This window comes from Globicephala melas, chromosome 3 (assembly GCF_963455315.2).
Source record: "Globicephala melas chromosome 3, mGloMel1.2, whole genome shotgun sequence".
NCBI lineage: Eukaryota > Metazoa > Chordata > Mammalia > Artiodactyla > Delphinidae > Globicephala > Globicephala melas.
Genome location: NC_083316.1, coordinates 13,991,922 through 14,007,669, shown reverse-complemented (window position 1 = coordinate 14,007,669; position 15,748 = coordinate 13,991,922). Strand labels below are relative to the sequence as shown.

At 48.5% G+C, this 15,748-nt stretch overlaps 1 protein-coding gene across 1 annotated transcript in view; it reads left to right on the top strand.

Annotated features, from left to right (window-relative positions):
- The first annotated feature begins 98 nt into the window (after positions 1-98).
- RETREG1 (reticulophagy regulator 1) overlaps positions 99-15,748 on the top strand; it is a 131,625-nt gene continuing 115,975 nt past the window's right edge. The window contains exon 1 of the mRNA XM_030856597.2: positions 99-437. Coding sequence (XP_030712457.2) covers positions 103-437 — 335 coding nt within the window. The 5' untranslated portion in view covers positions 99-102. The remainder of the gene's footprint in view (positions 438-15,748) is intronic.

The window sequence follows — 15,748 nt, the reverse complement described above, 5'->3', positions numbered from 1 at the left end:
CGGTGCGCGCCCAGCGCCGGGACCCGCCGCCCTCTCGGCGCGACACCTAGGCGCGCCCGCGCGCGTGCCCGTGCCAGTCCCCGCCCGCCAGCGCCGCCGAAGATGGCGAGCCCGGCGCCCCCGGAGCCCGCCGAGCAGGGATGCCCGGGTCCCGCAGCCGCCGAGCAGGCGCCGCCGCCGCCGCCGCCCCCGCCCCCCCGGGCTCCCCGCGAGGAGCAGGAGGGGGAAGCGCTGGATGAAGGGGAAGCGCTGGAGGAAGGGGCGGCGGCGGGCGCGGGGCGGCAGGTGGAGGAGGCCGCCGGCGGGGTGGCCGCCGCGGTGACCTGGCTGCTGGGGGAGCCCGTGCTGTGGCTGGGCTGCCGCGCCGACGAGCTCCTGAGCTGGAAGAGGCCGCTGCGCAGCCTGCTCGCCTTCGTCGGGGCCAACCTGCTGTTCTGGTGAGAGCTCGGGGTGGGTGGGAACGCCGGGGAGGGCAGGTGACCTTGGGGCGCTCGGGGGCGGGCGGAGGGCGCGCCCAGGGCCGGGGTGGGGGGGAGATGCACGCCGGACCCCGCGGAGGAAGGTGTCAGTCCTGGCCCACTTTCTCGGCCACCTTTCTCGAACAGGTAGACACACTTCAACTTTCCTCCAGACCCACCTCCCTGTAAACAGTTGTCATTCTCCGTGTGTGTATGCAGCCTCGTGGGAGAGGTGGTGGGCTGACCCCACGCACCTGGACCGACAGGTGTGCCCAGAGTGCACTTGGTCTTCGCTTTCTGAAACTCTCAGGTCTTGACCTGCTCGCCCAAAGCCTGCCAGACCACAGACACTTGAACTTGCATTCGTTCTTGCACCCAGAGCGGGCCTATCTGGACCAGCTTAGGTGCACGCTGAAGACTGAGCCTGTGTCCATCAGCCACCTGAGATGGGCACTGAATGATTTGTTTTTCCGTTCCCTGGAGGGTTGGGTTTACTGTCTTTACTCCCTGATGAGAAAACAGGTGGCAAACAGGTGGATTAGGTACATCACCGTGCCCCGCAGGTGTGCCGTGTGGAAAACAGCCGTGTTTTTAGCTGAAGAACAGAGAGAATACACAGGAATGTTGTGTGAGAAGCCCCTGATCAACAGGTTTGTCTCTTCAAAAACCACCCTTCACCCCTAAAGACGGGGGAAGTGTGTGGCTCCTTCACTGAAGGTCGTGCCCTGTTATCTGTTACCAGTCTGATGGAGGGTGGAGAAAAACCTTCTTTGTCTGCAACTGTGTCCTCATGACAAGCATGACCCACACACTGCAGAATAAGCAGAGCTTCAGCAGTGGATACTTGTTACAGGACATAGATTTCTTAAGCTTAAAGTGAGAAAATAAATGACCGAAACATACACAGCCTGCTACTTTCTAGGTTAGCTCCTTTAACCTGAAGGTTTTTCTGCAGATCTGTGCTAGTCCTGGTTTTTCTCCTGAAATGAGCTGTTTCTTTCTTTTTTTAAAAAAAAATTATTTATTATTTTGGCTGTGTTGGGTCTTTGTTGCTGCACGCCGGCTTTCTCCAGCTGCAGTGAGCGGGGGCTCCTCTTCGATGTGGTGCAAGGGCTTCTCATTGTGGTGGCTTCTCGTGTTGTGGAGCACGGGCTTTAGGCGCGTGGGCTTCAGTAGTTGTGGTGCGTGGGCTCAGTAGTTGTGGCTCATGGGCCCTAGAGTGCAGGCTCAGTAGTTGTGGCTCACGGGCTTAGTTGCTCCGTGGCATGTGGGATCTTCCTGGACCAGGGCTCGAGCCCGTGTCCCCTGCATTGGCAGGTGGATTCTTAACCACTGTGCCACCAGGGAAGCCCGAGCTGTTTCTTATTAGACCCCCGAACGTGAATTAACTGCACTTTGGGTCTCTTAGCTATCAGTGTTTCTAGAGTTTATTCCATAGTTCTGCAACCTGTTATGAAGTTACAGTGGGCACTCAGAAGAAGGACAATATAGTGTCTGATGCTATATTGGGCAATAGTCCTATAGTGTTAGGGCTGGGTCTCCCTCATTTTACCAATGAGGTAAAATTCTCTTTCATAATTTAAAATTTTATTTATTAAAAAAAATAGCCAGTAGCCTCCAAGTTCAAAAGTTTAAAGGTACAAAAGGTTAAACACTCTGTAAATCTTTTTCCCATGCCTGTCTCTGGCTGTCCACTTTCCTACCAGAAGCAACCAATGTTACAAGTTTCCTGTGTATCTTTCCAGATAGTGCATATTTCAGCAAATGCAAAATATTCTACGCAAATTGTGGAATACTATCTGGACTATTTTTCTTCTTAGTGTACTTTGGCGATCACTTCCTTGTTCTTTTCCAGCTGCACAGAATTCCACTGTATGGATGTCACGGATTAACCTGTCTCCTACTGATGGACTAAGATTGTTTCCAACTTTTGCTATGACAGCATTATAGCTAATGGCCTAAACATGCATTATTTTGCATATAAGCAAGTATTGCTGTAGGATGAATTGCCAGAAGTGGAATTGTTGCGTCAGAGGGGGATGTGCACTTGTAGTTGTTTTTTTTTTTCTTGCGGTACGTGGGCCTCTCACTGTTGTGGCCTCTCCCGCTGCGGAGCACAGGCTCCGGACGCGCAGGCTCAGCGGCCATGGCTCACGGGCCCAGCCGCTCCGCGGCATGTGGGATCTTCCCGGACCGGGGCATGAACCTGTGTCCCCTGCATCGGCAGGCGGACTCTCAACCACTGCGCCACCAGGGAAGCCCTTGGCACTTTTCTTGATGTTACTTTTGGGGAAATGAACTTCTTAAATGCATATTTTTGATTGTTTAGTACCTGGTACCAGCACTAGCGTTTAGGATTTTGAGCCTGGGTTCAAAAGCTCTAACATTTATTACCTGCCCATTATCTGCAAGATTTTAGTGCTGTGCACTGAGAGCACAAAAGCTGAGACTTGGCCATAACAAATGGGTATAACTCAAGGCTGAATGGAGCGAGTGTGGTAAAGAGTCAGAGAAGGGATCATTCATTTTGATACAGTTTTTTTGGGGGAGGTGGCATCCTGGCTAGAAGGGACTGTGGGGTCTTCATAAGGAGATCATGCTCGAGTCAGATTTGGATGGACAGGAATGATTTGGGTAGATCTAGTATATGGTTGATAGCATTCCAGTCCTAAGGAATTGTACTTAATGTTTCAACCAATATATTTGACTGATGCAATGCCACATGAGTTGGTGGGGAAAAGTAGGGGAGATGAGAGTGACTGGGTGTTTTGGAGACGCATCCGGGGGCAGTGGTTGCCTCGAGTGTCATACTTTGTTTTTGGACCAGTTTTTTCTATAGGCAATGGGGACCCAAAAATGCCTTGTAAAAGTGCCCATGAATATTTTAATGGGCAAGTAAGTTGTGGTACATTTATTCCTACCATAAAATAACATATAGAACAATGAAAATAACCTACAGCTATAGGCAACAACACAGATGAATTTTACAAACGTAATTTTGGGCAAAAAAAAAAAGCACACAATATGTACAGAATGATTCGGTTTTTTGAAAACTATGCAAAACTAAACAGTACTGATCAGAGATATGTTGATAGAAGACATTCTTATCTGCAAAATCAAGAGAGTGGTTGTCCCTGGGAGGAGGGAGAAGGTTTGATGACAGAGGGCACGTGGAAGGTTTTGGAGTACAGGCAGTGTTCTGTTTTTTGACTTCAGTGGTGGAAGTTACCTGGTGTTCAAGTTATAATTATTTTAAAACTATGAGTGTGTGTGTGCATTCTTATCTTTGATATATTTTTTGAAAAATACTAAATAACGCTTAAAAAAATTGGTATTCACTCAGAGCTCAGAGGAGTTTGATAAAATACAGACCGTGTAGCACCTGTCTCAAGGAGCAGGGTTTCCACAACCTGAAATAGATCGCCCAACAGTCTAATAGTCCTAGGGTTGGGTCTCTCATTTTACCAATGAGGGACATGTTTGTGAATTCTTTTTCTTAATTTAAAATTTTATTTATTAAAGAATGGTCAATACAGCCTCACAGTTCAAAAGTTTAAAAGTATAAAATGGTAAAGAGTTGGAAAGGCTCTTTCTGACACCTGTCACTGGCTACCTGTCTCCTTCCAGGGGCAACCAGTGACACCAGTTTTAAGCACACCATCAAATAGAATGAACCCAGTGAAACAGAAAATACCCATCTGCTTTTGTTTTTAAAGAATTAGCCGCTTGCGGTATACTGTCAATAAAACGCACACACTCTAAGTGAACAGTCAAATGTAAACGCCCATGGAACCACAATGACAATCAAGATCTAGAACGTTCCGCCACTCCTAAAGATTACTTTGGCTTCCTTTCCCACCTGTAGGCACCCCGGGGATTGATCTGTTTTCTGTTACTGTAGGTTAGATTTGTCTTTGCTGAAGTTTCATATAAATGACACCTTACAATATGATGTGTTTGTGCCTGGCTTTGCTTACCCAGCATAGGGCTTTGAGATTCATCCCTGTTGTGTATGTCAGTTGTTCTTTTCTCGTCACGGTTGACTAGGCTGCCACTTCGGGGATATACCTCAATTCGTCCATCCGTTTGCTAGTCGATGTTCTTTGGGGTCGTTTTCACGGTTGGCTATTACGAGTAAAGCTGTTGAAAAAGTTCAGGCACAAATATTAGTGTGAAGTGTCTGGTTTTGGTGAGAGGAGTGTGGCAAGCTCTGGCCGCGCTTTGCGTGGCCACGTGGCAGTTGCCTTGGGTAGCAAGGGCTGGAGGATTACGTCTCTCTTCTTGCTCTCATTGCTGGTCACGATACTGAAACCGAATGCCACACAATGCAGCCTGGAAAGCTGCTCGGATGTGATTTAGTCTTGAACCCGCCGTTGGAGACCATGCGTGCAGAGAAATCTATGCTGGGCCTCTTTCCTCAGAGCATCTGGCACTACCTGATGACATTACCCTCCACTTGTATAAATAGTTCAACTGCAAGAAACTGATTAGCCTGAGGTGATGACACAAGGGCATGCCCTGCAGGAGACCTTGGGTCCTCTGACTTTTGCCGTATTTCAGGCTGGGCACCTGTGCAGTCTGGAATGCCCAGGATCTACTTAGAGTCCTTGGAGGCCTGTCCTCCAGAGTTGGTTTGGAAGGTTGCAGGGTCCAGCTCCCACTTGATGTCAAGAGCCCCTCTATGCCATCCCTGATGGGTTGGGCCAGCTTGCATTAGAGCAGTACCCCTCAAAGAGCGATCTCTTACTGGCATCATCGTGGCCGTCACCTGGGTGCTTGTAGAGATGCAAATCATGGGCTGCACCCCACACATACGAGCCAGAATCCCTGCAGTGGGGCCAGAGCATCTGAATTTTCTCCAGCTCACCAGGTGACTCGAGTGTGGGAATCACTGCATTTGAGCACTTTCTGGGATCCTGAACTCTCTTCTCCATAAGGCAGCATTTCCACTGCTGGACAACTCTGACTAGCAAATATTTTTCCTATACTGAGTTAAGCTCACCTCTTTGTTACCTCTACAGCTGCCCAAGGTCCGGGCTCCCTCCCCAGGACAGTCCTCTGTCTGTTTCAAGATTTGTTCTGTTCTCCATTTCTGCTGAGTCTTCTTTCCCCCAGAAGAGAAATCCTGGGCTCCTTCCACTGACCAGGCTCTTCTAAACACGCTTCAGTTTGTATGTATTCCTCCTCAAATGCAGCATTCTGAGATGATACGACCAGTGTGTGCTTTTCCCCATCTTCCTGGACAGCATCCTTCTCTTCACATGGCCTGAGACAGAATTTCTTTGTTCTACTTGATAGTAACTCCTCTGACAGCTACTACTATTAATGATTGCTGCTGCCATCAAACTATACCTGCGTATAGAACTATATACGCAGGTGTAGTTCGTCAGGCTACAACTAGTAAAATTATTAAGGATGCTCACGTTTAGCACCTCATTTAAATCTTACAGCAACCAGTGAGGCAGGTATTATTCCCCTTTTACACAACAGGAAACAGGCCCACAGAAGTTAACTGAGTTGTTAACGATGACTTTAACCTGTACTATTCAATAGAATATTTGCAGTGATGGAAATAGTTGACGTTTGTACTGTCTGGTATGGTAGCAAGTAGCCTATTGTGGTTATTGAACTTATGACATGTGGCTAGTGTGACTCAGGAACTGTATTTTTAATTTTCCTGAACTTAAACTTCAGTTCAGAGAGCTACATGTGGTTACTGGCTACCCATATTCAGTAGCACAGTCCTAACCTGGGTCACGGGCCTGGGTGATGAAGCCGTGTCCTTTTCTGCAAATTCAGTGTTTCTTTCTTTTTAAAAAAAACAACTCTGTCACTCTAAGGAATAATGGAAGACAGATATGGGAATCAACAGGGCTTACATTTTTCAATACTACAGAATTTCACTTAATAGTTTCAGCATGGGATGAACATAGTTATGTTGGGAGAGGGTGGGTTCTGCATTGAGAGGGATCATTTTTAGCCTGTTAGCGAGTCTAGTTCACGTCCCTCGCCTTATCTCAGCTCCCTCTGGGCATCAGGAGCCGTGGAAGAGTGTCTGCTCCAGACCCACATGGTGTTGGGTCCATGGGGTATGCCAGAAGTCCCAGGTCTGCACTTGGCTCTGAGAGCTTACTCTCTGCTCTAGGAGACATGGCTGGTTCAGTGAATTGATTGAAACAATGCACCACACTTCTACATTGTATGCCACAGTTTCTAGGGCTTTACAGTTTAGGAATAGTGGATATCAGAGGGGTTTGGAATAGTTGATGAAAGCTCTGTGCGATTTATTGTATGTATAGGCCTAGCAGAGAAGGTGTAACTATAAAAGTAAGGTTAACGGTGAGGGCTTTCCACGTGGGACAAACCCAGGTATAAATGGGGGACGCGCACTGGATGTTGTCACTCTGGGGAGACTCACCTGCCTCAGGCTGATGGTACATTGGGGAGCGGGAAAGAGAAATTATTATTCTTGTATGCATGGAACCAGCATGGGATCTGAAACACTGTAGATGCTCAAGAAGGTTTAGTGAACTGGACTGGACTAGAGGGTATTCCCCTAGCCTGGACAGGGCAGGGCTGGTTTAAGGAAGGTCTTGCAAAATAGAAAGGCTTCAGGTCACTGAAAATAGTTGTGGACGTTTTTCATATTCAGTAAATGTTTCTTGAGTAGTGGCCTCATGTGCTTGTTCTTAGACCCAGGAAATCTTTCACGAGTTCCCATGTAAGGCTGTTCTCTAGGCCTTGGTCCTTTAGCACCAGGAACTGCTGGTTGAGGACCTAAGAAATGGGGCTGTTCCTACCAGATTAATGCTCCTGCTAGAAGCCCATCAGGTTTCCTTCTCTAGTGTAATAACCACGAAGCTCCTCGTTAGTGATTTTGCACAATTTTGTGGTTGTGCCTATTTGTGTAGTAACTTTCCCTCAGCTTCTTTTTGCTGCTGTTTTTCCTTCTTATCCTGTTGTGCGTGAATGTTTTTAAGCTGCCTGATTGATCGAAATGGGTACAAATCAATGAGGTGTATCATTGTCACTAGCTGCTGGGAATACAGTGATGACTAAGACGCATTCTGATCCCTGGTGAGAAGCACAGATTAGTAAGCAAGTAATTCTCAGGTTATGCTGCGAGCACTAAATTATCATACATGGGCCAAGATGAACCAATAGGATTTCCTTAGGCAGCAAATGGGGGTATGGAGATTGGGGAAAAGACGGGATAATCAGTATGTAAAAAGTGGAAGAGAACTAATACATATTGAGTAGCTATTATGTGCTAGGTACTCAGTTAACTGATGGAAGCTTGAACAGGGTACACAGTAGCACTCATCACTATTCATTTATATAGAGAGAGAGGGGAAGGGAAGGGGAGAGGATGGGAGGGGAGGGGAGGGGTGGGACAGGTATTTTATGTTCTAGAGGGAATATCCACAGGTGAGTTTGGAAAGAGAAACATTGGGGTCGGTTTCTGAAGAGTTTACTATTGGATTGTGCTAAGGAATTTGGACTGTATCAAATAAGCAGTCTTTGTCTATTACTTTTATGTAAGTACCATCATATATATACTGTCATATAGCCATAGTCCCTTTCTCTTAAGACCTCCATTCAAAAATTCAACAAATATTTATTGTCTACTACATGCTGACACTGTTCTTGGTGCTAGAGATGTAACAGTGAAAGCATGAGATCCCTTTTCTCATGGAGCTTATATTTTCGTGGTGGAAATGGTGGAAGAAAGACAATAAACAAATGCACAAAATGCTAGGAGAAGCTAGGTGCTGTGGAGAAAACTAAAGCAGGGACAAGGGACAGGGAGGGACAAGGAGGTGCTACTTTTCTGGGGTAGTCAGTGCAGGCTTCTCAGAGGAGTGACTGTGAGCTGACGCCCGAAGAGCACATTAGCGAAGGATCCAAGCAGCTACTTCTGCAGCAGAATGCTCCAGGCAGAGGGAACAGGGTGTGCAAAGGCCCTGGGGTGAGTGAGCTGGGGGTGTTTGCAGAACATCATGGAGTCCAGTGTGGCTGGAGCTGGTTGAGCAAGCAGGAGACACCATTAGTTTTAGCTCAGAACTTCATGCAGCGAGTGTGCCAGACTAAGCTTACCGGCTTTCCATCACCCGCCCCCCGCCCCCCGCCGGTGAATGAGAGGAGCGAGAACCTGGGGCCAGAGGTGGGGCAGGACACCTCTGCAGGAACACGTGGTGGTGAAGAGAGGCAGCGCGGTGGGGAGACTGGCGATAAAATCAGGACGACTGAGTGATTTCTTGGATGGGAGAAGAGAGGGGGTGGGGGAGTGACTCAGCCTCCGAGGGTAAATGAGGAGTGGCTGGTGTTACCCATTCTGAGGGTCCCTGGGGTTGCAGCAGGGGACGGGTTGGGTTGAAGTACAGATGTGTGTGTGTTGGGGGTGGTGAAGTTTCCTAGGGACCACCTGCTGGCTGTATGAGAAGAGAGCCTGGGGACAGTGTGAGGAAACCGACCTCAGCAAGGTGGTGATGAAGGAGCATCTTCGGCAGGAGGGTCAGAGCGCCGCGAGTCCCAGAGAGCGGGGTTCCCTGGGAGCCAGGTGAGGTCGCAGCCGGGTCTTCTGGGGTTCCATCGGCAAGTGCCCCTTCCTGGGCGGCATGAGGGCCTGGCCTTCCCAGTCACACCAGAAGGGGGACCCTCCCTTCCTCCCAGCCCCTCACCACCTCCCCCTGCTGCAGCATCATGGCTCAGTCTCTGTGGAGGACAGAACTCCCTACCCTGCCCTCCAGGGCCCCTCTGGGATTTGGTCCTCAGGCCAGATCCTGACTTGGCCAACGGGAGTTCAGACAGTTTAGGAAATCCGTTCTCTCCCCGGTACCTGGCTTTCATGCCTACCAAGATAGCCGATTTTGAATGTCAGAAGCATTCTGTTGTTAGCTGTTTCTGTTGATTCCAGCTGTGGAAGAAGGACCTTGGTCCTTGTCTTTGAGGAAGGAATTCAGCAAAGGGACCAAGACTGTGAAATAGAGACAGCATTTATTAGAAGCACGGTACATGTGGAAGAACACACAGGCGAACTTGGAGTGAGTTGCGTGCAGTCGGGGTGGCTTAGGTTGCTTACATGGGGGCCGTTTTCCGGGTTGTCTCCGGCCAGTCATCTCACTTGTGCTTTCACCTGATCCGGGCCCAGTGATCCTGCTGGTATCTTACCTCGAAGTATCAGCGGGAGACCAGTTGCAGCCCCTCAGCGTGGAGCCAGTCTCCTGCCTCCCTGTGTTCACTCCTTCTGCAGAGTCCTGAGCCCGCCCCCATGCCATTCTCCACCTGCTCTGCTGATGCCCGATGGGTCCTCTGACAGGTGCTGGCATTTGTGAGGATGGGGGAATGGAGAGGGAAGGGTGGAGACAGGGGAAGGGAAGAGGGACAGCAGGGGGCTCTGGGGAAGCCCGTGGCGGCTGGGCTTAGAAGGACACCTGCTCCTCTGACACCTGAGGACCAGGGGGAAAGGTGGGCACACCTGGAGGGCAGGTGGCTAAGGGTCACCTGCCAGTGGCAGCTGATTTCTTTTTGAAGGAGGAGGGTGAGTTCCTGAGATTGAGCGGGTTGAGGGCGGATGAGCCTGGCTGTCGCTTTCGTGGGGAAGGAGATCCACGTTTACAGTCCCTTTCTTGTACAACTCTATTTTGCTGTTGCTCTTAGCATTTTTTTCTGTTCGATCTTTCTAACTCTCCAGCATTTCTGGAGAACTCGTTTTGATAAAGGTCAACTCTATCAGACCCCCACTTCAGTTTCTCTTCTCTTTCTTTCCCTGGGAGCCACCCTCCTTGGAGTCTTCCTCCCCCTGTTCTGATCTAGTCTGATTGTCCCCTGGGTCTTCTGTCCCTGCAGGCCATCTGCGTCGTCACCCCCTCTCCTGTGTGAGAGCCTCTGTTACTGCACCCCTGCTGAGAACGGGGTCAGGAGAGTCAGCAGCACCCGTTTCTTCTCCTTGAGATTGTTCATGATGGTTTAAGGTCGAAGGTTTTCTTGTGTTTGCTCTGAGTTCTTGGCGTCTGTTTTCTGTTACGGGACTCTTTCTTGGTGGGTTCTTCGGTATGGAGAGAGGACATCCTCTAGCATGTTTTGGAGAACTTGTGTGCAGAAAATATGTTTATCCCACCCTTCCAGCTGATTGCTGGTTTGGCTCGGTTTAGAACTCTGGGTGGGGAATAATCTTCCCTTAGAATTGTGGAGCACTGCCCTCCTTTCTCGCTTGCTTCCAGCGTTGCTTTTTGCAGATGGATACCTTTCCAACGCCTGATCTCTTATAGATGGTCTGCAATGGGTCCAGCTATTGGTTTATGGTTTCTGGTATTTGGGTAAGGAGTCAGTCTGACTGCTGTGTTATTATAGCTTGTGCATTAGATCTTCGGGCAAGCTTAAAGCATTTCTTTTTGCCTTTCTTACTTCCGGGACTCAGTGTTTGCTTGCCATGTAAAGGCTGCATCTGACTTCGGTGGTCCATTCTCGAGATGGACGGAACTGAACACAGGGCTTCTCTGTGCCTCCAAAGGTGACTCACGCAGAAAAGAGCCTGAGTGACACCTCCCCGCCCCCCCCCCCCCCCCCGAATCGTGCAGGGCTGCTGCCCTGGCTGGCTCCCACGGGCTTGGCGGAGTCGTGCCCCGGGGGGTGGGCGTCAAGCCTGGCACCTGGCCCGGCTTTGCAGGAACTTGCGATCCTAGGATAGGCTGGGCCTAATTGAACTAAAAGGCAGAGAGAATTCATACCTTGACCTCATTAGCACAACACTCAAAACAAGTAGTGTCCTAACTTGTCATAGACCAGGGCACCTTGAGTCCCGAGTGTCACTGTTTACATTCGAGGTCTGGTTTGGAGCCAGATGCTACGGTGCTGCCCCTTTCTGCTCGTGTGCTTCCAGAAAGCCACACTGGCGCTCCTGGGTGTGTGTTTTGCTGATCTGTGTAGCACTGAACGAAATGGACATCCAGAGTCGTAGATTTCAGCCCAGGAGTCATAGCACGAATCTGTTAGAATCACCTAGGACCCCGAGCTCCCCAGCTCTTTGGAGGTACTGACCTGCTTTCGGTATTTCAGACAGCTGGGGAAGAGGCTTATTTCCGTGACAAGGTTGCACTCACTCTGACCTAGTAGACTGTGCTGTGTATTTTGTTAGCAGCTAAAACCTTTCAAAAGAAGGCACCTGTATGATGAAATGAAAGGTGGGGAATCCTTGCTTCAGTTTTACCCCTCATTTTATAGATGAAGAAGCTGAGTCCCAAGGCCCCACGATGAGCTGGTGACCACGCGACCCTTTTTGAAAACTGCACGCCACCAAGTGTGGAAGCTGTGAGCACGGGGAAGCTTAGGAAGGGAGAATCACAGTGTTCCCCAGGGCAGAACTGCCCACCACATGATCTCATAGGCCCGTGTGGAGACTCTGCTGAGCGGACCCAACCACGCCTCTGGGGTTTTGAGCGTCTGGAGTTGGTGTATTGACAGATCTCCCCAAGGCTCGGCAGGCCCCTCCAAAGGTCCTAGCCGTGAGCTTCGGGCCTTCCCCCGGGACGTCCCCCTCCCTTCTTCCCTGCTGTCACATAAGCCAGAGTTTGTAAAAGTCACTTTTGACAAAAGGGGACTTTCTACTGCCCTCAGTAGTCATGGCTTGCATTTGACTTGCACATCTACTCAAAGCAAGATGTTTACCGTCCAGCTGATGGAGTACCACCTTCTTTCAAATGATGAGGGTACCTCGATCCTGGGAGACCTTTCCTAGGGAGAATTCTTGTCACTAGAAAATGTATTTATTATTCAAAGGAAATATTTTTATATGTGCCTGAACTACAAATGGACAGTTATGTTTGCTCAAACGCCACCAAGACCTGTTGAAATGAACATCGACCCGGTCCGTTTAATAGCTATATTTGTTGTCAAACCCAGCTTAAGGGCTTTTTTGTTGTTAATAAAATCTCTTGAGAAGAGCTGTTGATCTCTTCTCTTCCAGCTCTCCCGTAGCTGGTGCACATAATACGGGGTGATCACAGACAAAAAGCATGCATGCCCTCAGTGTGTAAAAAAATTCAAGCTTTCCTGAGAAATAACAACAAAATATAAAAGCAAGGACTAAAGCTATCCATTCGGACAGCAGGGTTCAGGGACGGTGGTGGGCAAGACTGCAGCCGCTGCTGACTTGCCCATCCCAGGTCCCCCGAGGAGAATTTCACCAGGAGTCAGGAGGCAACCTTGTGGTCTCTAGCCCTGGGGCTCGGTTGCTCATGAATTTCATAAAATCCAAATCCATCTTTGTATGTGGAGGAAGTGGCTCCTAAGCTGGAGGAAGGGACATTATATAAAATTCCTCTTGTCAGCTGAGTTCCTGTTCCATGAATGGCTGTATCTTGCGGGTATTGACTGTAGTTTGGAAACCATACTGCATCTATTAAATCATCTTTTTAGGAATGAATATATATTTTCTTGCATACCTTATGACTTTAACTTCCAATTACCTTTGGGATAAATTCAAAACAACAGCTTGCATTGTCGCGTCGGGTGGAGTATCAGAAAGCTTTAGTGAGGGCCTTAAACCAGTTTATTTTCATAGCTTATGGAAAAAAATGGTACATATGTTAAATTTAACCTTTATCTTATAAGTGAATCTAAATATTTAAAGATATTTGACAATAAAGTTTCACTTTTGCCTCAAGTTCTAAGTTCATTAGAATAGCTTTTAAAATATAATCTAGTGGAAATGGAAAATGTGATCCTAAAGTTGCTTTTTCTGTTTTTTAATTAACTAGCATGAACGAATACTAGCTTTCATTTATCAGCGTGGAAATTGATAGTTTCCATTAACATGTTTCACTTTTTTTTTTTTTTTTTTGTGGTACATGGGCTTCTCACTGTTGTGGCCTCTCCTGTTGCGAGCACAGGCTCTGGACGTGCAGGCTCAGCGGCCATGGCTCACGGGCCCAGCCGCTCCGCGGCATGTGGGATCTTCCCGGACCGGAGCACGAACCCGCGTCCCCTGCATCGGCAGGCGGACTCTCAGCCACTGCGCCACCAGGGAAGCCCAAAATGTTTCACTTTTAATAATATCAGTATTGTAGCTCTGATGTTGCCCGTGGAATCTCTGCTGTGTATGGGTTTGCCTGGCGCAGAAGGTGGATGTCTTAAGGCTCATGAGCCCAAGATTCATGACATGCTTGCCGCGTGCCTGTGGCATTCAAAAGCATGGCTGTTGACAAAAGAACCATGGTTGGGTATTGTCTTTAGAATGTCAGTGATGATCTTTGGCTTCTAGTTAGAACTCCCAGATGTGTAGAAAGAAGCCCAGACATGTATTGTGTGTGGGTGTGGCTTTCACATAAGCATGGCTGCTCCAGTGATGAGGATGCCATCCGCTGCCCAGGGCACCATCCTCCTTGACCTGACCAATCACGTCGATATCACCGTAAAGCTCGCAACAGGGCTTTATGCAGCACGGTGGCAAGTTAGGAGAGCCAGACTGACTTCCCTTTAAAGAGATACAAATTAACCTAAGCCAGGGCCCCAGGGCCATCGTGTTATCCGTTGCTTCTCAAAAGGTCTTCAAAAACTGTGCAGACATTGTCACGCTCCTTATGCAATTTCCCCCCCCATTTTGGCAAGCTGTTACTGTTATGATAGTGTGCTTCAGGAAGTTCATGATTAATGATGACGTTAATTACATGCATGATTATTTAATTACGTTAATTGACTCATCCATTCAACAAACATGGAATGAGCCACAATGCAGAAACGCATTACTGAGCACCTGCTTTTGGCCAGGTGGTGACCTCATCGGGGGGTGACGCTGGTGATCTGGACAGAGTGGGTCCTCCCCTCATGGAGCTTACAGTTTGGCGTCAGCAAATGGTAAACAAGTGAACAAGCAAATGATACACAGGTGGGAATCAAGATCGAGTGTGAGAAAGGAAAAAACGTTTTTCTGGGGAAGCAATGGGATGACAAATACGATCACAGTCGGCCAAGGAGACAGGTTTTCAGGGTTGTGTTGCTACTGAGTGTGACCCCGGGGCAGCGTCTTGACCTTGTGTCTTTACCAAGCTTTTGAAACGCCTTTTGCCAAAGAACTCCTGTCCTCCTCGTTCAGAATAGCTAATCCCTTTTGGGGAAAGCAGGTCTGAAGTTCTGACGTTGCTGACTGCATGGTTGGGGTCATTCTAAAAAGACATGTGAAGAGCTGACCAAAGGCATCTCTCTGTCATTGGTAAGCAGAGTTTTACCTCGCGTTCACTTCTCGTCCGATTGAAATGCCAGCTTATGATTGAAATGTGGATCCTATTCGGTGCCAGGCTCCTGGTGTTTGCTCTTTGTGGCTGCGTCGAGGCGTTTTCTTTTATTGTTGGTGTTTAACGCCACATGTTATAAACACAGAAGCTGAGTCGCTCTTTTGGAGAGCTTAATGAGAAACTGTCGCCTTTGCTCATCACGTGTGCTCTTACTCTGCTTCCTGGCATTGTTTTTCACGGGCGTTGTCTGTATGTTTGGAGAGTTAATTTGGCCCTGGGAATCTCAGGTGGAATTCTCAGGAGGACATTTTTTTCTGCTAGAAGTTGGTTCGGACTGTGCTAAAGGACGGCTTTGTTTCCCTTGTTTAATTAGAGAGAGCTGTAGGGCTGTTCCGGCCGCCCACGGGTGTGCACGGGAGGGCAGGCCTGCTGGTGATGCTCCCACCTTCTAGCACAGCCACAGGAGTTTGGAAACTGCGGGTGTTGGAGGGGGTGGCATTACTCCCTCCTATAACACGTCCAGTCACTATCTCGTCTTCCTCTTTTATTGCTCCTTTTTGGCAAACGGTGAAAAGCATTAAAAACAAACAAACATCCCAAGAGGTTCACTTTTTTTAACCATTTTTTAAAAATTGAAGTGTAGGGCTTCCCTGGTGGTGCAGTGGTTGGGAGTCCGCCTGCTGATGCAGGGGACGCGGGTTCGTGCCCCGGTCCGGAGGGATCCCACATGCCACGGAGTGGCTGGGCCCGTGAGCCGTGGCCGCCAAGCCTGCATGTCCGGAGCCTGTGCTCCACGGCGGGAGAGGCCATAGCAGTGAGGGGCCCGCGTACCGCAAAAAAAAAAAAAAAAGAAAGAAAAATTGAAGTGTAGTTAATTTACAATGTTGTGTTAGTTTCTAGTGTACAGCAAAGTGATTCAGTTTTATATATATATATACACACACACATACACATATGCATACATACATATATATGTATGTGTATCTGTTCTTTTTCAAATTCTTTTCGATTGTAGGTTATTATAAGATATTGAATATAGTTCCCTGTGCTATACAGTAG